This window comes from Antedon bifida, chromosome 10 (genome assembly GCF_963402885.1).
Source record: "Antedon bifida chromosome 10, ecAntBifi1.1, whole genome shotgun sequence".
NCBI classification, from domain to species: domain Eukaryota; kingdom Metazoa; phylum Echinodermata; class Crinoidea; order Comatulida; family Antedonidae; genus Antedon; species Antedon bifida.
In genome coordinates this window covers 290,350-316,541 of record NC_136235.1, presented here as the reverse complement: position 1 = coordinate 316,541, position 26,192 = coordinate 290,350, and the positions used below count along the sequence as shown (strand labels likewise).

At 33.3% G+C, this 26,192-nt stretch overlaps 2 protein-coding genes across 3 annotated transcripts; both read left to right on the top strand.

The window, feature by feature from the left end:
* Window positions 1-1,236: 1,236 nt before the first annotated feature.
* On the top strand, window positions 1,237-2,825 carry LOC144853863 (serine/threonine-protein kinase mos-like). The gene has a single exon (XM_078711716.1). It carries the CDS (start codon window positions 1,252-1,254, stop codon window positions 2,485-2,487), a length of 1,236 nt encoding a protein of 411 aa, XP_078567842.1. The 5' UTR covers window positions 1,237-1,251; the 3' UTR covers window positions 2,488-2,825.
* A 1,062-nt stretch (window positions 2,826-3,887) lies between these two features.
* LOC144853854 (uncharacterized) lies at window positions 3,888-26,143 on the top strand. 2 transcript variants are annotated; one of them, XM_078711704.1, is made up of 27 exons: window positions 3,888-3,976; window positions 4,970-5,040; window positions 5,522-5,638; window positions 5,942-6,024; window positions 6,217-6,394; window positions 6,875-6,927; window positions 7,403-7,448; window positions 7,785-7,877; window positions 8,339-8,396; window positions 8,800-8,969; window positions 9,290-9,430; window positions 9,807-9,990; window positions 10,261-10,662; window positions 10,791-10,890; window positions 11,210-11,382; window positions 11,865-14,029; window positions 14,452-14,519; window positions 14,823-14,859; window positions 21,764-22,396; window positions 22,590-22,724; window positions 23,140-23,295; window positions 23,484-23,739; window positions 24,165-24,316; window positions 24,514-24,605; window positions 24,869-25,018; window positions 25,129-25,276; window positions 25,778-26,143. In XM_078711704.1, exons 2-27 carry the CDS (start codon window positions 5,035-5,037, stop codon window positions 25,835-25,837), a joined length of 5,856 nt encoding a protein of 1,951 aa, XP_078567830.1. In that variant the 5' UTR covers window positions 3,888-3,976; window positions 4,970-5,034; the 3' UTR covers window positions 25,838-26,143. The 2 variants fall into 2 exon arrangements, with proteins under 2 accessions (XP_078567830.1, XP_078567829.1); XM_078711703.1 differs by having other exon boundaries at window positions 10,788-10,890.
* The last annotated feature ends 49 nt before the right edge of the window (window positions 26,144-26,192 follow it).

The window sequence follows — 26,192 nt, the reverse complement described above, 5'->3', positions numbered from 1 at the left end:
ATCTGGTATCATCTATTACAGGATAGTAAACTTTGGTTTCTGAATCACCGATGCGTGCCGTGTCGGATTAATCAATAGATTTTATTCGATGATGACCATGAAAAGTGTATGCCGGTGTCACGCAATACATAGAATAGTAATTTAAAATCATTTTATTTTCATCCAATTGTATAAATTAGTAGGCCTATCAATTCAGCATTGTAGATTATATTTCCTTAGGTCTATATCGGATACAAATAAATGGCACTTTTCGTGTATCGGTACATCGATCCTCAGCTATCTGCAATTCGTGCGTGGAATCTGTTCCGTATATACGTTATACATAATAAGTACACACACAAAAAAACCCGAAAAAAACATAGTTGATTTTTTATACTGAATACCAAAAAGCGATGTATTGACGTCTTTCCTATTAATTGTATATAATTCAACGGAATTTATGTTTACAAGTGCGCATTTTGGGTTGTTGTTGCAATACATAACTACCAAAGCAATATGTAATGTGTGAAATGGCAGAAGCTGACGTCATCAAATCACTGTATCAATATTACGCAGTAATTGTTATTTCACTAAACCGATTACCTGTATAAATAGTGATTTAACGAGTGTCTGTATCCAACTGACTTATATTTGATGGTATGATGAGTGCATGCTAAACGATTGGCGTGGGTGTTAGAATTCAATAAAACAAACAATAACTACAAACTGTTGCCTGCTATGTATCGGAATCACACACTGTATAATCGATTACACTCGGTTCCCATCCGAAACGTCCAGGAGCAATATTGTTTAATTTCACAATTAATATTTCAAACACTGTTATGGATGGTAATCCTGCAGCAGTATTGTCAGCAGCATACGATAGCTAAATGTAAGTTAAATTTTATCTATATTTTGGTGATATTGATTATCTTAACTGAACAAATAATATTAGCAATTGTTGCTGATTGCGTTGGACTATTACAAATTTATAGCTGGTCATGTTGAAAATATGTTGTTATTATTTCACATAAAAGGCTTTCTCTCGTGTTCTTTTAACACACAATGGAAAAATTTGGATAAATTTCATCTAAAAGCGTCACATTTTGTTCTATTTTTCAGATTTATTTTCATTTTGAACAAGTTTGACGTTGAACAATGACGTAATAGTGTGATTAGTGTCAAATGGAAAATTGTAGTAGTTCTATTCTTATAATTCGTTGTTCAACTTGAATGTGAACAATTGTTGTTTAACTTGAATGTGAACACAAGATGACGAAGCTGTTTGAAAGTATCCTTGCTCAACTCAACAGACAGGTGGCGTTGTTGAAACTCAAGTTTATAATTATTCAAGACAAGCTGGAAATGCAAATGTATTGCAATAAAAACAATGTCAATACACAAATCACGTCACTCGTTAAAGGCAGTTCAACAAAGCAAAATAAGAGGACTAAAATATTACGAAAAGCATTATATTTGTGTGTTGAATTTACTAACGTTTGTCAAACAATTGAAATAATGTCACCAAGACGAAGTTTGAAAAGACAAGCTGGCTTTGAGTTGGTTCCATGCGCTTCTTCTCAGACTCTTGCTGTCGAACCAGGTAGGCCTACAACACCACAACATTTGGACTCGATTAACGGTAATAATAACAACAACTGCCAGCAAAAACGAATGGTAAACGAGGATGACTTTTCACTGGACAAGTTAGCTCACCTAGGCTCAGGCGGTTTTGGATCAGTTTTCAAAGGTACTTATTGCGGCAGGAATGTAGCGATTAAATACATGCATGAAAGTAAGAGAAAAAGTCGAGCTTTAGTGCAGAGCTTTGAAGCCGAACTAGAAGCTGTCAATTTAGTTCATGAAAACATTGTTCGAATATTGGCAGCAAGTGACCCAACTGATGTACAAGAAGGCTGCTTTTTAATTATGGAGTACGCGGGTGATCGGAATTTATTACAATGTATTAATGACCCAACTGAACGATTTCCACTTCAGCGCAGGGCAAAGTATGCCTTTGATATAGTGAGCGCCTTAGAATACATACACAGCAACTGTTTGGCGCATTTAGATATCAAACCAGCTAATGTTATAATTTCACCAAATGATAGCTGTAAAATAACTGATTTCGGATGTTGTCGACAAGTAAAGAACGGTGTGGTTATTACTGGTATCACAGACCGATCTTACTTAACCGGTACGTATACGTACCGCGCACCAGAACTTTTACGTGGTAGTCTACCGACCGTTAAAGCAGATATGTATTCCTTGGGTATAACTCTGTGGCATATGATGGTTCGTGAACAACCGTATGATGGAGATATGCACGTGGTCATATTTGCAGTGGTTGCGTACGGTTTGAGACCAGAATGTCCTGATAACGTGAATCTAAATGAACAGTGGTTTGTAAACCTCTTCAAGCAATGTTGGCATGCTTCACCAAGTGAGCGACCGTCAGCAAATGTTGTCAAGGAGACGCTCTTTGGTAAACTTATTCGTTGCGTTTAAACGCATCAGCCAATAAGAAACTACGATGTATAAGGCGCCACGTTTGAAGGCATTGTTGCCCACGTGCCATTATATTATTCAAGTGCAGGGTCTATAAGTCCAAAGTTTTATCTATGCCTATTGGCACAATGCCATGTACGTCTTTCTTTATTTGATTGTGTATTTTAGATATTTTTAAATTTTAAACAAATTTATATATATACTAAAAATTGTAAATTATTTATTTATATGTGTCGGTATTTTTTTGCACAAAGTATAATTAAATTGAAGGTATATATGAATATTTTTATTTGATGGTATGTAAATAAATTAAATAAATTAATATATTTGATCCTTGAGTCGAATTTTCTGATTTTAATTTCTCAAGTTGTTTAAATTTATGTATTTATAATTTATTATTATTAGCCCGGAGTTCATAACATACTCAACATTAAACGGAGTAGGAGTATCACAATGAAATTGTACAATTCGGGGCTATTCGACGTCATTGTTTTTGCGAAAAAATGTAAGGTACCACATATCTCAAGGCAGAGTGTTTTTCGTAAGGCAAAAATAAGGAAGTATTTTCGCTTAGATATATTAATAAATCTGACTTAAGTAAAATTGAGGAGGATTTAAGACAAAGTTTAGACGATTTCTTTGCTAAGCAAGTTTGATAAATCCGGCCCAACGCGCCCCAGGTACGTACATTTTATATTCTTATAGTAAGTAAGTAACTTTATTGACAAACACTTTTGGATCAGTGGCAACACACTCATTAGTGGTGCAGTCAACTTAAACTACATACAAATAAACATTATAAACCAAACATGTATGTATGTACACTCAACGGTAACATACATAGACATTAAATACAATAGTAAAACAAAACCAATGCAGTGGCTTTTCTTAACTTTTAACTTTAACTTTTTAAACTTAAATTTTTTTTTTTTTGGGCAACAATGCAAATTAGCTCTTTTTTTAAACTCAGATCTTTTTTCCCAGGCAACTTCAAGAAAATGTTTACAATATTTATCAAATGCTGCCAAGACAGCTTTACTGAGATCCATGTTAATTTCCCCCCTAAAACTAAAATTGTTTTTTCATTAACATTAGCATTTATAAAATATTCCCATGTTGCAGACTCATCCAAAATGTCAAGGTCATTATTTAGCTTTACTAATTCAATCTCTCTTATAGCATTATAAGAGCTTGGCAATTAAATAAAAAATGTTGTATATTTTCTATTTCACCACTCTGACATATAGTGCAGTGGCTTTCTTTAGACCATTACAGGTTCGTCCATCAAGGGATTAAGTATTCGATCTTAATTTAAATTTTAAGCTTGCACCTGTTGTGAAATTGGTTATATTATATCTGCATACTGCGCATGCTCTGATGTGCATGGGGGGGGGAGAGAGGATCAATCGGAGGATTAAATCGCGAGCGAGCAGCTGCAGCAGACGACAAGAAGTAAAGACGGTGATCGCGGGAATTTTGATTGGTTTTGGTAAGAAGCTTAGTGGGCCTAGGCCAGCTGGACGCATTTGTTTGTTAATTTGTTACCTTTTTTCTGATATTAATTAAATATTTGGGTAATAGGCAGGCCTTATTAATTAGCCTATATAGGCCTATATGAGCTAGCTGACTGACTGACTGACTGAGAGGAAGCAGCATGCCAGCAGTCAGCTTGGGAGGACCAGGCCGGCCAGGAAGGGATTTCCAAAACAAACGAAACACCATCAATATAGGCCTAGGCCTAGCTAGGCCCTACCCTAGGCCTACATACAATTCTTACCTTTAGTAATTCTTACCTTTAGTAAAGTTAAGAGGCAATGAGTTTTTAAACTCGTAAGGAGCCTCTTCTCTCATGTGTGTGTGTGTGGCTGGTGTGTGTGTTTGTCAAGTTTGTTTTTGAATGAATTTACACTCTTGCTATTGACAACAGATTCGGGCAGCGAGTTCCACTTTTTAATTACTCTTGTATCAAAAAAATTATTCCGTTTAGTTGAGTTCCATCTAGGCTAGGTTTCTTTATTTTAATTTAAAAGTTGAGCCTCGAGTGATATTTGGACCAACTTCAGATGCTAATTTAAAAAAGGAGTGCCGATCTACATTTTTCGTAACCATTCAAAAATTTAAAAACTTCGATGAGGTGTCTGCGTTCCCTTCTTTCCTGTAAAGTTGGTAGACCAAGCTGTATCCTGCGCTCTTCATAAGGCAAATTTCTGAGTTCTGGTACAAGTTTTGTAATATATCCTATTAGAAAATGTTTGCTGATTCAAGGCCTATCTTAGTAGGCAGGTTCCTCCTAATAATACTTAATAGGGTATAATATTAATATAAATTATAATATATTATTTTAATGAGAATCAAGCTTGAAAATACAATGTGAAACTGTGTAAAGTGTTATCTGTAAATTAATCTAGGCTAGGCCCTAGCCTTAAGTTAGTAGGAGTCCCTGTGTCTGTGGGCCTAAATTCAATTTTTTTTCTTTTTACAGACATTCCTTGGATGAATTCCTCAAGACTAAGACTTAGAGGCCTATTCAAGGCTGAATAAACAAAAATGAATGTTAGTTTTTTTTTTCATTCTTGTTCCACCCATTCTATATCAACTTCTCTACATCCTTAATACTAGCCTATACTATCAAAGATGTAATCTAAAACAGTAGGCCTACTCCTGGTTTTCTTGGGTGGATGCTGTGCTGAAATTAATGTAGGTGGACCAAGGCCTAGGCAGGGAGTTATAATATAATAAATAACAACTCCCTGGCTCCCTGGCCTAAGTCTTAAAAAAATGGTTTAACCTGGATGGAATACTTTGAAGCACAATTACATCCATGCATCATGCATTACTTTATTGATCATTTTCTAGACATTTGTTTTATTTTTTTGGATAAATGACAGCATAATAATTTATAGTTAATACTTATAATTAGTGTGCTCTCAATGCACTGTACAAAAAAAGGAAATGGCAAAATAAAAGTTTTAGATTTATAGATATTGGATATATTTAACAAGAATAAATTCATGATTGCTTGCAATAATTACAGGCGTTAGTTGAATGCGAGAAAGTTGATAGCAAACAATCAATGATCCTGAAGTCATCAGACAGACTACTGAGTCTTTTAAACAGTAGAAATAGAAATGATTTCAACACCACAATGCAGGTAAATAAAAAATACACTTTTAAATTTTTTATTTATTAATAATAATGTAAATAATTCCATAAAATGATTTTCGTTTAAAGTAAAAGATAATCAGGATCTGTATTTATGGAATGCACTGTGTTTTACCAAGTTATAATTTGAAAATTACAATTACAATATAATTATTGGACTAGTATTTATTCAGTATCATAATAATGTTTTGTTGTTTATTTCTTACTCTCTTAGTAAATAATAATAATATCCTGAATTTATATAGCGGCTAATGTTGTGAAACCTCTAAGTGCTGAACATTTTGTTTTATAGGCTTTGAGAGATATGAATATACTTTTAGAAGATTGTCGTCCTGATTCAAGTACCAAAAATGATTTAACCGTTAAAAATATTTTGTAAGTATGCCTACTATATTTGTACAACAAAAGTTGTATGATGTTTTTTGTCAACCAACAACATAGAAGATGGAAACAGGTGACAAATATACCTTGCTAAATATAATGTTATGTTATATGGATGATTGATTTATATTTATATAATTCTTTCTTGATGTATTTTAAATTGATATTAATTGTAAATTAATTTAGGAAACAACTAAATCAGTTCTTAGTAACAGCTGGAGACTTTGAAATGCAGATGTCATTAATTGAGTTGATGGTACGATTAGTGAGAAAATCAGAACGTCCGTTTTATGCTAAAAAATGGTTTCCACAACATCATCTGGCTCTCAAGTTTCTTGAAATAAAGGAATCTTGTTTTGATGAAGTATGTATTTTTTTTAAAAGATGTATTGTCCCCCGAAAACATCCAAAATGAGTAGACCATTTAGTTTCAATATAGTTAATCGCTTCCAGAAAAAAAAATTTTCACTTAGAAAAAAGAAAAAAAAACTAAATTTAACCAAAAACCAATTTGACTATTTTTTGGCTTCAAATTACAGTTTTTTTAGGTAAATAATTTTTTTGGATCCAATTTTTGGTCAAAGTGAATAACTCTTGAAATTAAAAAAGCATATTATAAAAGGAAACAATTAAAAAAAATAAAAATAAACTTCATAACTGGTGGCATTGAAAGTGCACACACATTTCTATTTTTAACTTGCAAAGCTAATTAATCAGTCTGCTAATTTGTGTCTATAAATTTACCCTTAAATTTACAATTTCTAGAAATTGAATCAAATTAAATGAATCAATATTTGAAATGATCAACTAATTCCTAAATAATATGTTTGTTATTACTTTAAAGGACTGTAGGAAATTCTTGAATATTTTAAATGAATCTGCTGGTAGAAAGAGGAGGTATGTTACTATATTTAGAAATATAATACTTATTGCTTATTTTGATGTTTCATCTTATTGTCATTACATGTGGCGGCAGCATCAATTATTAATGTGTCTTTACTGTATTACTCTGACATGATTCATTTACGGCGCCTACATTTATGGTTCTCATCCTATTGTAATCACTTCCCTCCATTATGGAGCAATTATATCAAATTACTCCATAATTTACACCATTATTGTATTTAAAACATTTTTCACAGGTAAATGTACTATAATCTTAATAACAATATACTAATGTAATATAATGTTAATGTTATCTTATTTATAATATTTTTATAATTTAAACAAATAATATTTAAAAAAAATTCAGTATAAAAAGTCAAGGTGTTCTAGCAATATTAATGTTATGTTATATAATTGTTTTTAGTGTCTACTCTTATGTAGCTGCTAAAGGTGTTCTAGCAATATTAATGTTATGTTTTGTTTTTAGTGTCTACTCTTATGTAGCTGCTAAAGCATACCTTGGATGTCATAGGGTCAGTACCACTCAAGTCTATTCAGAAAATATACCATGTCAAGTAAAATATTGTTGAAATGGAAACAAATATATAATGTACAGATAATGTCATATAATGTAATGTATTTGAATGGAGAGATATTTATTGAAAGCCTGACTACTCAACAAATATTTTCACATTAAACTCGTAAACATTTATTATTTGTATACTACTGATGCAAACATATTGTGGGTGGTTTTCAATTAAAGCAACTCAATTCTATTCCAATTGAGAATTAACTATAAAATCTATAATAATCTTTCAGACTGATTTTGATTGTGTTATAGTTGATTTAATGTTCTTTTCTTTTTACAGTTAACTGTCCCAAAAGGAAATGAATTTTGGGTTGATTTCAATTCAGTTTCCAAGTGCCTTACCATCTATGTTGATGATGAAAATAATTATAGTGTTAGTTATTTTAACTTTTCTAACTGTCTCAATTGTAGTTGCATCCTCTTTTATATTTATCATAAGTTGTCTGAACATAAACTTATCTTGCTCATGAAATGATACAGAACATAAACTTATCTTGCTCATGAAATGATACAGAACATAAACTTATCTTGCTCATGAAATGATACAGAACATAAACTTATCTTGCTCATGAAATGATACAGAACATAAACTTATCTTGCTCATGAAATGATACAGAACATAAACTTATCTTGCTCATGAAATGATACAGAACATAAACTTGTCATGCAATCATGTGTCATTTTATTTATGAACTTAGAATTTATGTCTCAATTGTATATTTCCTTTTTTATTAAGGAATGCAAAATATCATCTGTAGTAATAACAAACAATATTTACTGCTTTGGAATTTGACAAAAGTTTGTTATTATTAATTGAAAGTGTTTTACTTTTAGAATGCGTGGGAGACAATTACCATAGCAGATAATGATGTCAACAACTACACAATTAAAGGTATTTATCATTTCATTTTTCATTTATCTTTTTATTTCGGAATATCATGGTGACATAATATTATATCCATAGCAAAAGAGAGAAAAAAAAATCTTAATCTAACAGCTCATAGAACAAAAACAAAGATATGTAAATATATAAAGTCAATGCAACAAAGCATTCCATTGTATGGAATCACATTCTGCACTTCAAAATTTGGCATATTATTTTGTTTCTTTAGTGTTTTAGCATAATTTGGAATATTGTGTTGATTTTGTTCCTTCGGTTGTTTTTTTAGCATAATTAATTGTTGGCATATTAAGTTATGTTTTTGTTCATTAATTTTTTTTAGTATAAACTAATGTAAATATCATTTCATGTTTACTTTTTGAGCATTAATTTGGCATGTTGTTTTTGTTTACAGAGAAAGGGAGGAGGTTTAATATTCTACATTTGAACCTTACACTCCTTGTTAGTGATTTATTTGAAAAGTGCCAGGATGACAGTCAAGTTGTTCAGATAATGTTTGACAAATCTATTAATCTTAAACATGCGTTGAATGTGGCATTTGGAAACAAGTCTTGCAGAAGAAGTGTAAGTAAGATTTAATCTGCTCCCAAAAACATAAAGATAAATAAAATCAATTTATAGTTTAATCAAGTGAAGTGGTTTAATTTTTGGTCAAAATAAATAATCTTTATGACATCAAAATGGTCTATTCAACCAACATTCCCTATTTACATCATCATACAGTGAAATGAAAGCTTGCCTTGTCTACCGGTACTACTGTAATTAAAAAATGTCCTTCCTTTTGCTGGCAAGATAGGGAATCAATTCCACCAACTTCTCCTATAAATGAAAGAAAGAAACCTTGTATAAAACGAAAATTCTGTATTGAAAGTTTTATATTATAGATTTCAGGTGGAAAGTCTTCTGTTACTGAGATGGATATTTCAGTAAATAGAACCACTAAAAGCAGTAAAGACATTAGACATCCCAGTTTGTCTCCAGAATTAATAAGCTCAAGTCTACCACAAGACGAACCTTACCCAAAGGTAGTGTGTGTTTAAGAAACATTATTAAATTAAATTAATATCAGAAACAGGAGTTTAATTTGTATCCTGAGTAGTAATAATATGCTACGATTTTGATGGAAAACTTATGAATAATGGTAATATAAAAATAATGGGATTCATTAAATCTCAAAATGAGTGAATGTATGTAAAGCTCTGTCTACACTATCAAACTTTACATGAAAAAAATGTGATGTGCTCATATATGGACATGATGTCATATCACTACCATTACTATTTGGGCACATAAACACTTTTTTTGTCAAACTAGTTTGATAGTGTAGACAGAGCTTTAGTTGAATTATTGTGAACGATCAAACAAGATCTTTGATAAGAATGGTTATCTGTATTTATTCAGATTGGAAGAGGAAACAGTGATGTAAAAAGAGTTTCTGTACCTTTGATTGCTATGGTTTCCCCTGCTAGAGAAACAGTACCAAAATCAACTTTTAAGACATCTAAACCAACTCCTAATGCCTCAATAACGACTACAAAAAGCAAGGACACTGGACACAAAAAACATGATTATAGTAGTGATAAAGGTAGATATTTAATTTTTATGAAATAAATTATGGCTGCATCTCAATAGAGATACTGTACAAAGAAAATAAGCACTAAAAATGCTGTGGTTGTCATTGGCTGCATCTCAATGGAGATACAAAAATAAGTAAATACTTGTTGATATAAAGTTTGCGCTACACCACATGTATTCCGTTTGAAAAGAACTGTTGAGTTTCTTGAAGTGAATACTTCAAAAAGTTGAGTGGCGAACAAGCATTTACATTTGTATCTATTATTTCATTTTGACATAGATGTTCCTAAAACACCCAAGACAAGGCAAGGTAGTACCAAACGAGTGAAGACACCATTACGGATTATCATACCCAATGATAAATCAAGCACTGATAATGAAAAGTCTGATGATACTGATACAGACATGAAAAAACCTGTTAAAGAGAGAATAGAGATTTGTGAACAGATTGACATAAAACGTGAAGTTCAGACAGCACCCAGCAGTGAACAGGTAGGCCATGAGGTTGAACTGAACATTGCTGACCTGGTGGTTGCAGACCTGGTTGTTGCTGACCTGGAGATTGCTGGCCTGGATATTGCCGACCTGAAGATTACTGACCTGGTAATTGCTGATCTGGGCGATGGCCATGGTATACAGAACAATGAAGTTGAGAAGGATGCTGATGCAGAAGATTTACCAAGTATGTAAATGTAAAACTTATTTAAAAATTTATTTTAATAAAAGCACTGTTATCCAATCTTAATAATTGATTCTTGATTCTCCAACGGAAAACCTAGTATTAAATGTTATTTGTCTTAATTTCAGTAGTATCTTCTGGTCGTATAGTTCCAGTGGAAAATGATTCTGATGTAATTCCAGACTCATTGCCACCTTCTTATGACGGTCAACTTAGCAAAGTGGACAACAGGTAATAATATTAATGTTGTCATATTCAGCCTCTAACAGATTGTCCTATCGCTTAGAAATAAAAAACTATTAAATAAAAATTAAGGTGTGTTCTTCTATTGAAGTTTTGAATAGAAAAGATTAATGTTTCACAGTTTAGGAGCTGCAAACTGCAAAGGCTTGATCACCATACAAGAGATGTTACATAGACTAGAGATCTACATTTATTTAAGTTTGAAATAATATTGCATTATTATATCACATGTATAAATATAAATACTTACATATTTGTCTTAATATTGAGAAGGAAATCTAAACAAAATGTCTATAATTGATTGCAGTGAGGTATATACTAAGAAGGTGTACTTAGCAGCTCTGACTCCAACACTAAGTACTGTCACAGAAGAGGAAGCATCGCGTAGTAAGCAGACTACACCCAGCAATAAACCTGAAAGTCCAAGTGGATCCCATACTAAGAATCCAACACAAAGCAATGTACCGTCACAGAATTCAGGTAAGCATTTATTTATTAATTACATGTATCTTTGATATGACGACAATTTTAATAATGTTTACAGATCTAGTAAAATAAGTAGATGAAGAAAATCTTGTATAACTCTGCCCACCAGTTAAACCCTGCCCACCAGTTAAACCTTGCGCACCAGTTAAACCTTGCGCACCAGTTAAACCCTGCCCACCAGTTAAACCTCGCGCACCAGTTAAACCTCGCGCACCAGTTAAACTCTGTGCACCAGTTAAACTCTGTGCACCAGTTAAACTTCTCCCACCAGTAAAATCCCGCCCACCAGTTAAATTCCACCCACCATTTAAACTAAAATTATTTATGTCTATATGTTGTAAAACAAATTTCATGTATACCTCAGTTGTAAATGTGTCAATAAAGTTTATCTTATCTAATTAAATAAGTAAAGCTACTGAATCAATTTGTTCCTTCTATAATTAAGAATTTGTCTTTACATTAATCCATTTTTTAAGATATCAATAATCAAGTACCAGATGAAGACAACCTAAATGTATCACAGGAATCAGTATGCTCACAATCTAGTAATGTAATACTGAAATGCAGCCAAACGCGAGCAAAACCCAAGTATAACCCTAGTCTAGGTGGATGGCAGATAAGAACACAGAAACCCTCAAGAGGAAAAGTTAGAGCCAGCCAATCAAAGGACAATATCGATGAAGTTATTCTGGAAAATGAATCGGACCCGTATGAATTTCAAGTAGAAACTAGAGCACGGAAACCTGAAAGTGATTCTCAGTCCTCCTCACCACCATCTTTCTACGCGAAGTTTAGAAATAGACAAAAGAAATCAACAAAACAAAAAGTAGAAAAACCAAAAAAACAACAGAAAGGAAAAAATGGAAAGAAAAATGACAAGAAGAATGAATTAAATAAAAGAAAAACAGAAGACAAAATAGATCATTATTCATTTCAAATAACCGATGAAGAATGTGGAGCACAGAAACAAGTAAACAGGAGAGGTTATGATGATACCAATACTGAACCAATTCCATATGACGACTTTATAAAAATGAAAGCAAGAAAAAACTTGGAGAAGACGATCAGTGAAGAAGAGTGTCAGGAAGATTCATTAAGTGACTTTAAAGAGCAAAGTGGTAAAAAGAGTCAAACTAAAAGGAAAGGACGGAAAAAGAAATGTCTTCAATCAATTAATCCTGTCAAACAAATTAAAAGTTTAACCAAAATACTGGAGGAGAACATGAGCCTAGAACGTAAAAACAAAATAGTAGAAATTGAGGTTCCGAGTGATGGACATACTGATGAAATGGATGTTCATCATCTTGAAGAACGTAATGAAATGGACAACAGAAATAAAAAGCAACGGAAGAAGAACATGCATGAAATAGAGGTTCTGAGTGATGGACATACTGATGAAATGGATGTTCATCATCTTGAAGAACGTAATGAAATGGACAACAGAAATAAAAGAAAAAAAAAGCAACGGAAGAAGAACATGCATGAAATAGAGGTTCTGAGTGATGGACATACTGATGAAATGGATGTTCATCATCTTGAAGAACGTAATGAAATGAACAACAATAATAGAAGAAATAAAAAGCAAAGGAAGAAGAACATGCATGAAATAGAGGTTCTGAGTGATGGAAATACTGATGAAATGGTTGTTCATCATCTTGAAGAACGTAATGAAATGCACAACAATAATAGAAGAAATAAAAAGCAAAGAAAGAAGAACACGCATGAAATAGAGGTTCTGAGTGATGGAAATACTGATGAAATGGTTGTTCATCATCTTGAAGAACGTAATGAAATGGACAACAATAATAGAAGAAATAAAAAGCAAAGAAAGAAGAACACGCATGAAATAGAGGTTCTGAGTGATGGAAATACTGATGAAATGGTTGTTCATCATCTTGAAGAACGTAATGAAATGGACAACAATAATAAAAGAAATAAAAAGCAAAGAAAGAAGAACATGCATGAAATAGAGGTTCTGAGTGATGGACATACTGATGAGGTTCATCATCTTGAAGAACGTAATGAAATGGACAACAGAAATAAAAGAAATAAAAAGCAAAGAAAGAAGAACATGCATGAAATTGAGGTCCATAATGAACAGCAAAAGAACATGGGTGAGATTGAGGTAATGCGTGATGCACATACTGATGACATTGAGTTCCAAGATAGAGATCTTAATGAACTTCACACAATGGTTGGGTCTATGATTCAGGGTTGTAAAACAAAACAGCAAGGTGCGAAAAGAAAGCAAATGCATACGGTTGCAGATTACAATCAAAGAAAACAATTGGAAAGAAAGAAGAAAGAGCGACAAGAAATAAATGATTACCAGCTTGATGAAAATTACACACAGAGACAACAAGGAAGAAAGCCAGGATCTGACGATAGTAGTGCATGGATTGAGGATTTTGAAACCCCTCAAGAAGTTGTAAGTTGTGAAGAAGACGAGGAAATGGACAAAGAGAAAAGTGAGAATGGTTCATTGAAGCTGCAGGAGATAAGTAAAATGGAAAACCTTATAGAAACAATTGAAATAATTGACACAGATGATGAAGAAGAGAAAGAAGACCTAAGTGACAGGAATGAAGAGGAGGTATTTGATGAAGAAGCATCAGTTGCCAGCTTTGCAACTATGTGTAAGGTATGTCTACTAAAGCATATAGCAGGAAATATGCTGCCAACTCCAGTCAATTAATCTTGGTTCCCACTAGGACGCAATGCAAGGATGTAAACGCAATGCAAGCAAGTTGACCAATGATTCATCTCTTGTGATTGGTCAACTCACTTATGTTGCGTTACGTCCTTGCGTTGCATCTCTAGTGCGAACCAAGCATTAGAGACTAAGATGATCTTAAATAAGAATGAATTAAAGTCGCCCTATATAATTGTTTATCGTAAAGTATATACTATTTACAGACATTAGAAAAAATTCTAAACCGCCAGGCTTTTTAAAAAATATTTATATCCATCTTTCTGTTTCCTTTGAATTTTTAAAACTTTGTTTTACTAATTGTTGTTCACTAAAAGTTGTTGATGCCAATAATACATTTTTTGGGTTCTTAGGTCCTGATGACAGACGTGAAGAAATCCAGGAGATCTCGTAGACCTGTAAACTATGAAGAGCGAGGAAGGTAAGTGTTTTTTAAAAAATGACCAACATATAATTAAATCTGCTTAATTTTACGTTAAATAACTTAATTTAACCTGATTTTGAAGAAATAAACTATTCGCATCCATATCATTCATCTTGTGTTATGTGTAACCAATCATTGACGTACGATAATAATAATTCTTCTTACGATACCTGATAGGTTATTGGAAATTACTAGTGTTTAGTGTTAAAATTAGGGATGACTTTAGTTTAGAATTAGTGCTAATCCAAGTATTGATAAACCAGTAAGCTATTAATTGTCTGTTTTTTGTTTCATTTTCAGCTCTTTAGAAGATAGTTCAATAAGTGCCTGGTCACCAGTAAGATTACTTAAGAGAGCCAGTCACTAAAAATCAAACATTAGGTGGCAAGGGTCAAAATTTCGAATTGTCTCATATTTTGCACATTGGTAGACCTTGATGTAAGTAAACCTGATGTGTAGTTTGTTTGGTAAAATATCGCTTAGTTTTCGAGAAAATCGAAAAATAACGATTTTCGGCCAATTTTGTTAATTTTTGGTGTATAATTTACATTAAGTTTAACAGCCTCTGGAAGCCAAATGTAGCAACCTAGCATTTTAATATTTTACACTTACGTTAACTAGCATCTTGACAATAATTTAGTAAAGTTTCAAAAAATTTGATGAAATTTTAAGATTTTTACTAATTAATTACTAATTAGCATATATAAAACTCTTAAAAAGTAGGTTAAAAACAAACGCGTTTTTTTTCATGTGCGACGAATTTTTTTAAAATAAAAAAATCATCAATCTAAAGTTTAGATACTAATATTTATGAATCAAGTAAAAAAAATTTGGGGAAACTATTTTGCGCTCCGCGCCAGAGTCACAAAGTTGTAAGAAATTCAAAGATTTTATCTGTCGGCAAGATCAATCAGATGCACCTATTGTTATCTATTTAGCAATCTAAGTCGCTTTGAGCTAAAATTTTATTACGCGAAACAAAATTGAAAGATAAACTGAAAGTTCCTGGAATAATTTTGAATTAAGTTGCAATTTAAACACAAACTAAAAATACGTTTCTGGTAAAATTTCAATTACTAATCAATATACAAAATCAAGCAATTAACTAAAAATCACTCTCTTATTCTTTGTCAAACCACATTATTATAAATTATTCCATCCTCTCATAGTTTATAGGATAAAACTGAAAAACACATTTGTTTTAACTTGTTATCGTTTTCCTGTTTGTCGAACCTGGTCGAACTTACTCAGCGAGAATGTTTCAAAACATTAACCACAGTAGACAAAACACTTTACTGCATATATTCGATAGACAACGATATCTTCATTGGCGTTGACAACGGAACTGAATTGTTATCCATTTTAGTTTATGTCTTACAATGTAAAGACGTGTTGAAAATAATTTTTATATATACTTATTGTCTGATGGCTTTAAGTTCAAACAAGATGGAGATTTCATGTTCTTTTAAATCGGTTGTTGGCGGAGCTTGTGGATTCGATAGAAAAGACCGCAAACAGAGCACTGAAGTCCTACCTTTACAAGCATGCCAGAAGGAAATCGCTGCACACAGACACATGTTTAGGTTTACGGGCATCGATAGTGAGGTAGACCTAATTCTTAGTCGAGCAGCCATGTTTACCTTGCCCGCTGATATACATAGTTGGACTGTTTGTCCCTTGCATCGATCGGAACTTCGCTTAGGTTGGTCTCGAGGAAATAACAACAGATGTAGAGTGCCGCCTGATCTCTCTAATCACATCCAAAGCAAAGGAAAGGGACCCAAGTGCGATAGGGGTATTAGCAAAGAAGATTCGCAACTAATATTAAAGAAAACAGGAACTTTCCTGCAAGTTGGTTCAGGTAAATATAATTTAATTTTTATATTTTTATATATTTAATGTAATTTAAACTGTTAAACAAAACCCTGTAAGTAAATGTTTTTACGCTTTTTATCAGGTATCTGTTCAACTTGCCGTAAGATGCTGAAGTCATTGTTACCTGTAACCTCGAACACTGAAACAAATAACCCTAGTCTCGTCGATCAGATGAGCGCACTAACAACTGTAAGTTAAAAAATACCGTACAGTATGACATTTATGAATACGCATTTATTGGCGGAAAGATTAAGTAAATAATGTGTTTCATGTTACTTTGTTCATTTTTTTTCGTATGTTGGTAGTAGGAGGAATATTTTCTGCATTCCCTGCCATTGTCATCATCATTTTATATATATCACGAATCAGTGCGTCAATAATTGAATCAAAGTCAGTAGTAATTTTTTACCAATATTATTCTTATTTTCAGGAAAGTAATAAGGATGAGTTTTACATGTCATTAGCCACTCCAACTTGTCAAACACCGGCGTGTGATGTTATGGATACTCAAATGAGCCTATATCAATTTTGCGATCCAACTTTTGCTTCAGCTACCTCAGAAGATGAATCAATTCAATCTACACCAAGAGAAAAATTAAATGCATTTCTCAATTCAAGGGACGTCAGTCCAATTAGATATCCTTTATCTGCACCGCTGGAGCAAGTTTCAGACCGTACTAAACGTTTCCACATGCGCTAGGCTCGTCAAGTTGTCTCTATGTGCCTGGAAGAAATCGCACCTGGTCAGTCGACTACTCTACTTGAAGGCTTATCAAGTGATAAAACCACAGAAGCTGACGAAAGAACCGATTCTTCTCTATTAGATGCTCTATCAGAATGCTATCTTCATACTAACCACTGGAGTACAAGACGTCAGATTTTATCGATCATGGTTGATAAGGTTACCTTCAAGGAACTGCAGAAATGGATACCTAACTTGACTAGATACCGTTTTAACGTGGCCAAACACCATTTATTGTTACATGGTAGAGGTTCTGTAATTCAACCTCTAAAGAACACTAGAGTATGCGTACAGCCAGGGAAAATTGACCACTTTGTTACCTTTATAACAAGTTCTCAAGTTATACAAGACTTGCCATTTGGAGAAAAAACTCTAAAACTTTCTACAGACAGAGTTATAAAAATCCCAAATGTTGTGCGTAATCTTATCCCAGAACAATGTATTCTTCAATACGAGAGTTACTGTCAAGAGAAGAATTTTCAACCTATGAGCCGCAGTACATTGCGTAGAGTTCTCAGTGTTTGTTCTGCTTCTGTACGCAAATCCTTACAGGGCCTTGATTATATCTCTGCCAATGGTGGAAAAGCCTTCGATGACCTGGAGAACATCGTTGATAAGCTGGGAGATTGCTATGAAATGGGTTTGACTTGGGCCAAACAAACAAACCAAAAACTTAAAGATGCCAAGCGCTACCTAAAAGGTGACTATAAGGTAATAACAATCTTGTTTAAATATCTTGATAACTGCTACAGTATAAATAGAAAAACAATATAATAAAAAAGGCAAAGTAGCGCGTTGTATGTTGCTCAGTAAAGCATGTAAGAAACATTCAAGACTAATTACATTTTTTATACAATTCCTTTTATATATTATTGCAGATTCACATTTCTAACCATTCTGAAGTTGCCGATCATTGTAGGGCGTATGCTCTTAGTTCTTGCGAAGACAAATATTACCAGACTGTCTGTGATCATGACCACAATGCAAGATGTGACAGATGTCGTATATTTCCAGAAGCTTTGTCTGAAATTCTTGAAGCTTTAAACGAAGTGCGCTGCTCTTCTGAAGAAAAAGATGACATGGAGTACGTAATTACACGGTCAGTCCAAGACATCGAGACGTGGAAGGCGCATATCTTAAGATCCATTAACCAAGACGCTGCACGACATGATATTTTAGGAGATTTGAATCCTGGTTGTGCCCTAATTGTTTTAGACTGGGCGATGAAGTTTGTACCACGTAAATACCGCGAAAGCCAAAGAGACTGGTTTGGAAAGCGTGGACTTCCGTGGCACATAACGGTCTTGACGAAAAAGAATAAAGATAGAGAGGTGCAGATGCTTACGTTTGTGCATATTTTTAAATCTTGCAGTCAGGATAGTACTACTGTTGTGGCAATCATCGACGATGTGTTGAGGCAGCTGCCATCTATTGCACCCGATATACACTCTGTGTATCTGCGTCAAGATAATGCAGGATGCTACCACTCTGCCCTAACATTACTCTCGTTACCAAAGATAGCGAAAGAAACGAAGATCAAAATCCGACGTATTGATTTTTCGGACCCTCAAGGGGGGAAGGGCGCATGTGACCGCAAGGCAGCCCATATCAAAAATCACATGAATAAATATCTTAATTCAGGAAAAGATATTGAAAATCCAGAGCAGATGAAGGCAGCAATTGAGTCCTTTGGAGGCATTCCTGGAGTGAAAGTCATAGTTTGTGCTTTACCTACTGGTACTATTTGTGCAGCAGGGAAATGGAAAGGCGTGAGTCACATCAACAACATAGAGTTCGGAAGCAGGTCCATGAAGGTGTGGATGGCGTATGGTATTGGTGCAGGACAAAATCTACTTTTGAGTAAATTCTGTGTGCCCTCGAAACTACCCAATTTAATTCATAACAAGGATACAACGTCTGATCAAAATCAAGTATCATTTATTACAGTAAAAGCAAGAATACAAGCCAAGACATCTCATGAAGAACAAGCTGATATAAATGACGACGAACAAATAGAAAGTGAAGAAAGTCCTGGCACCCCCAGCAAACTGTTCTTTTGTCGCGAACAAGGTTGCATTAGGTCATATCAGAGATACTCTTCCCTAGAGAAACACTTAGATTATGAAAATCACAAGAACGCACTAGAACATGAAACACTATATGACAGGGCAATGAAATTATACGCAACACAACTAGAAGAGGGTACTTCTAAAAATCCAGAACCAACAAGAACCAACGATTTGCCACGGTTTGACATTGGCCCCGACCTGCAAATGGGCTGGGCGTTAAAGTCCTCTGCAAAAAAAAACCCGATTTTCTGTTCCACAGAAAACCTACCTTATTGATGTTTTTGACGTTGGAGAGCAGACAGGACAGAAAGCTGATCCATGTGATGTCTCACGAGAGATGAGATCGGCCAGGCACAGCGATGGTTCACATCTATTTAGCAAGAGTGAATTTTTAACAGCACAGCAGATTGCAAGTTTTTTCTCACGCTTAGCTAAAAAAAGGAGGACAGATGCAGCCGTTCATGATGATGATGATGACGAAGATGATGATTACGATAGTATTGAAGATGGTGACGAAGTCCAAGAAAATGGAGACGATTCAAAAACGGAAAAAGAAAGAGAAATTCAAATTTTGTCGCAAACCGTACTGGACACAATAGGCTTGCAGCATCCAATAATGTTTGAAAGGCATAATATTTGTGAACTGAAAGCTCAAGAAAAACTCTCCAGATTCTCTTTGCCAATGTTGCAAGAAATGTGTACTTCTCTTGAACTTGATACCACAGATATAACCATAAAGCGCAAGAAGCCATACATTGATTTGCTGGGAAAGCTGGTTTCCACGTGCAGTTGCTCGATTGATTAAGGTAGCAACGAAGGTAAAACTGTGTCTGTGAGAATTCTTTAAAATAACAATTTAATATGTGGGACGATTCTGTTGTCTAAATTGTTAGTATTTTAAGTCGCGTTCTGTAAATTTTTAATAAAGCGAAGGGGTGAAACAATGGTAAAACAATAATTTATTGTTTAGGCCACGAATTATTAGGAAATTTCGCACGAGCACATGAACGTTAACGGTTGTCACCATTCTACTCATTTGCATAACAACAGAGTTCAGCGAACATTTGCGTTAACGTACTTGCTTTTCTGTACTGATTTCGCGCTTCGACGGGAAGTGTAGAACGCAACACATGTGTAGCGCACGCAACATACGCCACAAGTATTGACACAAATCACGGAATACCTTGGGTTTAGAGACTAAGCCTAGCCAGGCATGTTTAATCATGTTTTGGTTAACGTTTTTCATTGACGCTATTTTTCAGAAATAAGGTTCTCGACGCACGTAACTAAAGTTTTTCGTAATGCTTGCGCACGCACAGATCAAGTTGTTTACAAAGTGGGCGGAGCTTGGAAAATAGCGTTAACGTGCTCGTGCGAAAACTCCCTATATGAGAAGATAAGAAAATTATGTTGTAAAGCCTGTTTTCCACTAGGCGAAATTATTCGCGCAAATAAAACATTTTCGCGTATACGCGCACGCCCAATGGAACACGTTGTTGATAAAAATAAACTGCGCATGCAAAAAATGTTCAATTCGCGAGAATAAATTCACCTTGTGGAAAACATAACAGGCTTGATGAAGCTAAGCGAGTTATAATGTTGAGCTCAGATAGTAATTGCTTAATTTCATCATGGGTTAGTCGTTTAAATTTTACTAGAAATTTATTTTTAGTTTGTGTTTATATTAAAACGTAAATCCAAATTATTCAGGACCTTTCAGTTTACCTTTAAAGTTTGTTTCTCATAGTAAAATTTACCTTAAATATGTAAATAGAGAACAATAGGTACATCCGATTGATCTTGCCGACAGATAAAATCTTTGAATTTCTTACAACTTTGTGACTCTGGCGCGGAGCGCAAAATAGTTTCCCCAAATTTTTTTTACTTGATTCATAAATATTAGTATCTAAACTTTAGATTGATGATTTTTTTATTTTAAAAAAATTCGTCGCACATGAAAAAAAACGCGTTTGTTTTTACCCTACTTTTTAAGAGTTTTATATATGCTAATTAGTAATTAATTAGTAAAAATCTTAGAATTTCATCAAATTTTTTGAAACTTTACTTAATTATTGTCAAGATGCTAGTTAACATAAGTGTAAAATATTTAAACGCTAGGTAGCTACGTTTGGCTTCCAGAGGCTGTTAAACTTAATGTAAATTATACACCAAAAATTAACAAAATTGGCCGAAAATCGTTATTTTTCGATTTTCTCGAAAACTAAGCGATATTTTACCAAACAAACTACACATCAGGTTTACTTACATCAAGGTCTACCAATGTGCAAAATATGAGCCAATTCGAAATTTTGACCCTTGCCACTAAATTACGAATATGTCTGATTTTTTGTGACAAGCACTCTTAACATTTTTTAAAATAACATTTCTAATTCCCTGTTGCTTCTCCTTCGTTTTGTCAATGTATTTGGAAAACTACCTTTTTTACATGTTTTGTAGTAGTATTTAGTAATGGATGTACACTTCTATCCCAAAGATTGATAATCAGCATGGTTTTTTATAGCAAAACTAAGTAAGTACATTTCTCTCCTTTACAGACAAAAGAAGTGTTTAATAAAGTGGCCGTAAGACCTCAATTGAATAAACTTAGTCATATGGATACTGGTACAGTTGGTAAAAAGAAGGGAAAAGTCACAAAGGACAATGATGATGCAGTGAGTGTTACAAGTAGAAGAAGCTGGTTAGTTGAAAAAGAGAAGAAACAAGTTAGTACGTACTCAAAAAGTCACACTAATGTCTGGGTTAAGCAGAAGGGAAGAACATATCAGTTGGAACCAGACTCAAATAAGAAGAAGAATGGTACAGAAAGGTCTCCGTTGGCACCAGACTCAAATAAGAAGAAGAATGGTACAGAAAGGTCTCTGTTGGAACCAGACTCAAATAAGAAGAATGGTACAGAAAGGAAAAGCAAGAAAGGAAAAACAAAGAGGAAGTTGTCATCACTGGGAAGTATGTATATGGAACCAGAAGACAAAGAAAAGAGTGAAGATGGTAAGAAGAGGAAAAAGGTTGAAGAAGAAGCAGAAGATGATCTTATGGAGGAGAAACTGAAAAGCATTCAGCATGTTATTGATGAATTAGAACAAATAGATATAGAAGAAGATGTACATAAGAAGTATATCGAAACAACTCCTGCACAAAGCAAAGATAAATATCATGACACTCATAAGGTAATGTATTAAAAGACAGATTTATGTTATCATCATTAATTTAAAAAAAATACAAGGTGTTTTATGAGAAAATACATTACTGGAACATATTTAATAGTATGTATATATATTGTATAAAGATGAACAAAAGGAATAAAAGTAGTGTAGAAAGTTTGATCACAGTTATTACTTGTTTTGTTTTATTATTTCATAGGTGGCAAGGACACCTTGCAAACTATCTTCACAGCAGAGTGTAAGCACAGCTCAGGATTACATGTACTTTCAAACCTGTGAAGAATTAACATCGACAACAAGCACTCCTTACTTTGACAAGGAGCATAGTGTTGAGGTTTGCTTATTTTATTTATTATTGACACTATTTAGGAAAGTATTCAAAATTAAATATGTTTTGTAATGCTACTGCAAGAAAGTAGTTTTAAAGCAATGTTAGATTGTTGTGTGTGATTATCAAACAAGTAATGTTTTTCAAAACCTTTCGTTAGATATTTAGTCATGGTACTGTACATCTATTTCTGTACATATATTCACTACAATTGTAATATTTATTGCTATCCATTATAAACAAAGCAGACAAAATCATACATACATTATAAGGATAATATATGGGATAGCAGAGGATGATCATTTAAGCTTGAAAGCCTGTATCAGAAGAAGTCCTCAATACAGATTATAAACAAATATCACAAAAAAGAAATATCAATTTCTATTGATTAATACTACAATAAAACATATTTTTCTTACAGCTACTGAACTTCCATTTTGATTTTGACCAAGAAATGGAAACACAAAAAGAAGATGACGAAGAAGAGCAACGAATAACAACAATTCCTGCAATCATTCAAGTTGTACCCAGCAGCAGCTCAAATAGAACACCTGCACTACGAGACAAATCAAAAATTGCAAGTTTTTATTTAATTACTATATTATTGTTATCCTCAGTTTATGAAATTCAAGTGAATTCACTGACACACAGCCTACTCCCTTCAAATACCTACTTCTTTTTAGCACACTGTAACAACTGCTGTGTGAATAAAAAAAAACTTCTATCATGATTAAAATCATGTCAACATTTCCTTTTTCTTCATAGAAAATGGTACAACCTCAAACAGTTGTATCAGGACCATCTAAAGGTCAAAGACCTACAAGATCGGCTTTAAAGCGCAAATATCAAGATGAAATTGAAGATGAGGAGGAGGAGGAGGAGGAGAGGAGTGAAGATGATACTGTTGATTATGAAGTTGAGAAAGAAAGAAAACCAACAAGGAACTCAGCAAGAGGATCCTCATTATTGATGCCAAAGAAATTATTTGACTTTGAAGAACAAGAAGCAGATCAGAGTTATGGTAAGTAAACTACAAAATGAACAATGGTTGCATCATTTCATTTGTTTGTAGTTCAAATTGGTCCCTAGGTTTTGTAAAACTAAAAACACAGGCTGTTTAAGTAGAATTTTTATAATCTTATTTTAATTTCATACATTGGTTGTCACAACATCAAATAATTCTATAATTACAATACAGTAGGCCTATAAATAATCATTTACTAATATATATAATCATTGACTATTAAGTGAGATAGACCATTATACTAGGGTGACCCTCTACTCTTTGAAAAATGTACTGGATTATATAATGTCACAGTCTAGATATAGTTTCTCTCTTATTTGAGAAGACGTGGAGAGCCTTCAACCTGTGCTGATTGTCTGGTTATGGTGCCGCTTGAACACCTCAGCCACTCTCTGAAATATTTTTTTCTATAATTGAAATAGATTTTAATGATGGCGAGCAAGTAGGCAAGTCAGATGATTGCCAGTTGAATGCTGGTGAAGCATCAACATCATGCTTTACAGGTGATGAAGAAATTGAACAAATTGAACATTTACTACAAGTTGTACGTGGCACCATCAACAAGCACATTCAGGTATTATCAGACATAGACGCAGGGAGTTGATCAATGACAAGCAACTGTTCGAATAATCCTTTGCTTGTGACTGGTCAAATCACTTGCGTTGCATTCCTAGTGGGAATCGGGCTTTAAGCTCTAAAATATGCATCCTATGTATTTTTGTCAATGGAAAATCAAATTGAAATTATAATTTGATAATGTTAATGTTGCAGGCAAAACAAAGTCAAACAAAGAAACTAGCGGGATGTGCTATTAATGCTGTCACCAAACATTTGAAGAGCATTAAGAGCTATCATCAAGCTAGGTAAGAAATTTGTTTTGAAATATATCATCATATATATAAATAAAAAAGTAAAAATACACAGAAAATTGCACCAACAGAGATAAGCACTACAACAACACAAAACTACTTATTATAATAATTATTCAATATTTATAACATTAGTAAAAAGTAGGTTCATCTGGATCTTTAGATTGTGATGTATCAATTCATTTTCATTTTAATTCTTTATTTGCACATACACAACCCATTGTGTTTTGTAACAGAAAATTTCTTTTTTTAAACAGTTTCAAAGAATTGAAATTGGGACAACAAAAGATATTAGGAGAGATTTTGTCTTTGGAAGAAGGTTTAGAAGCGATGAATACAATTGAACAAAAGAGTAGCAAACTAATGAAACAACTACATGAAAAATTATCACTTAAGCTGTATGAAAAGTAAGGCATTTCTGTTAATGATATATTTTAAAACAAATTTTAATTACTCTTTTCCTTGGGCAAAATATTGTGAATCTAAACCGCAATGAATGTACATATTTTTCTTACAGCATTGAAACTATTAGAAATACATTGGAAGAGTTCCAAGAGAGGAATGTCCAACTGGACATCAGCCTTAAGAGGAAGTTACAAAGTGGACTACAGAATATCATCTTCCAAGAGATGAATGAACTTAAGAACAAGATTATTGAAGATGAAGTAAGTAGAAGCTTTCATCCTGTGTAGTGTTTGTTTTTAGCACCATGCATTTAAAGCTCTGTCTACACTATCACACTTTATGTGACAAAAAATGTGCCCATATATGAACATGATGATGTTATATCACCACTATATTTGGGCATATCACTACCACATTTTTGTCAAACTAGTTTGATAGTGTAGACAGAGCTTAAGAGAGGTCATCAGGGTATCACACTATTGTTCTTTATGTATTTTGAACTATCCCCTATTACCAAACAAAAGTCCAAATCACTGTTATAAATAAGTTTTTTAAATTTATGTATTTTCAATTCAATTATCAACAACAGCAACAACATTTATTCAGAAATAAAAGCAGTATACATTAATTACAATAACTTAAATGGTAACATTAAATAAGAACTGTTTCTGGGATCAGAAAAAGAAGTAAAAGAACTTGTCAAAACCAACCCCTAAACAAAACAAAAACAACAAAAAAGCAACTGCATAAATTAATTTCAGAAACGCCAGGAATTGATGCAGGTGAAAAGATCATTGCAGTCATTTTTTACGACATTGTGAAGGACAGGTGGTCAAGTACAGGTGGTTGTGACAATAACTTGTATGTAAATGAGTTGCTTTTTGATACTGTTTAAAAATATATGCAATAATATCGCAATCTACTGCAATATGTTTAAACTATTTAAATGAAATTATTATTATTAAATCAAATTTATAGAAAATTATTTTATTTATAAAAAAGATATTTATGATAATTTTGAACATTCCTGTTAATTAGCAGTTGAATTGTTGAGTTATTTAATGTTATTTAAGATAAAACTATTGTTATAACTGTTTTTGGAGAAAAATAAATGCGTTATCTAAAAATTACTACTCGTACCGATTGTTATTGTATTTATCTGAAAACTATGCATGC

What these genes read in the sequence shown, in the direction of transcription:
- LOC144853863 (XM_078711716.1), top strand. Translation starts at nt 1,252, where the DNA reads ATGACGAAGCTGTTTGAAAGTATCCTTGCTCAACTCAACAGACAGGTG.
- LOC144853854 (XM_078711703.1), top strand. An exon ending in ACAAGTCTTGCAGAAGAAGT is followed by an intron (nt 8,970 to 9,289) that starts GTAAGTAAGATT and finishes TTTATATTATAG; the next exon opens with ATTTCAGGTGGAAAGTCTTC. An exon ending in TCACTTAAGCTGTATGAAAA is followed by an intron (nt 25,019 to 25,128) that starts GTAAGGCATTTC and finishes TTTTTCTTACAG; the next exon opens with CATTGAAACTATTAGAAATA.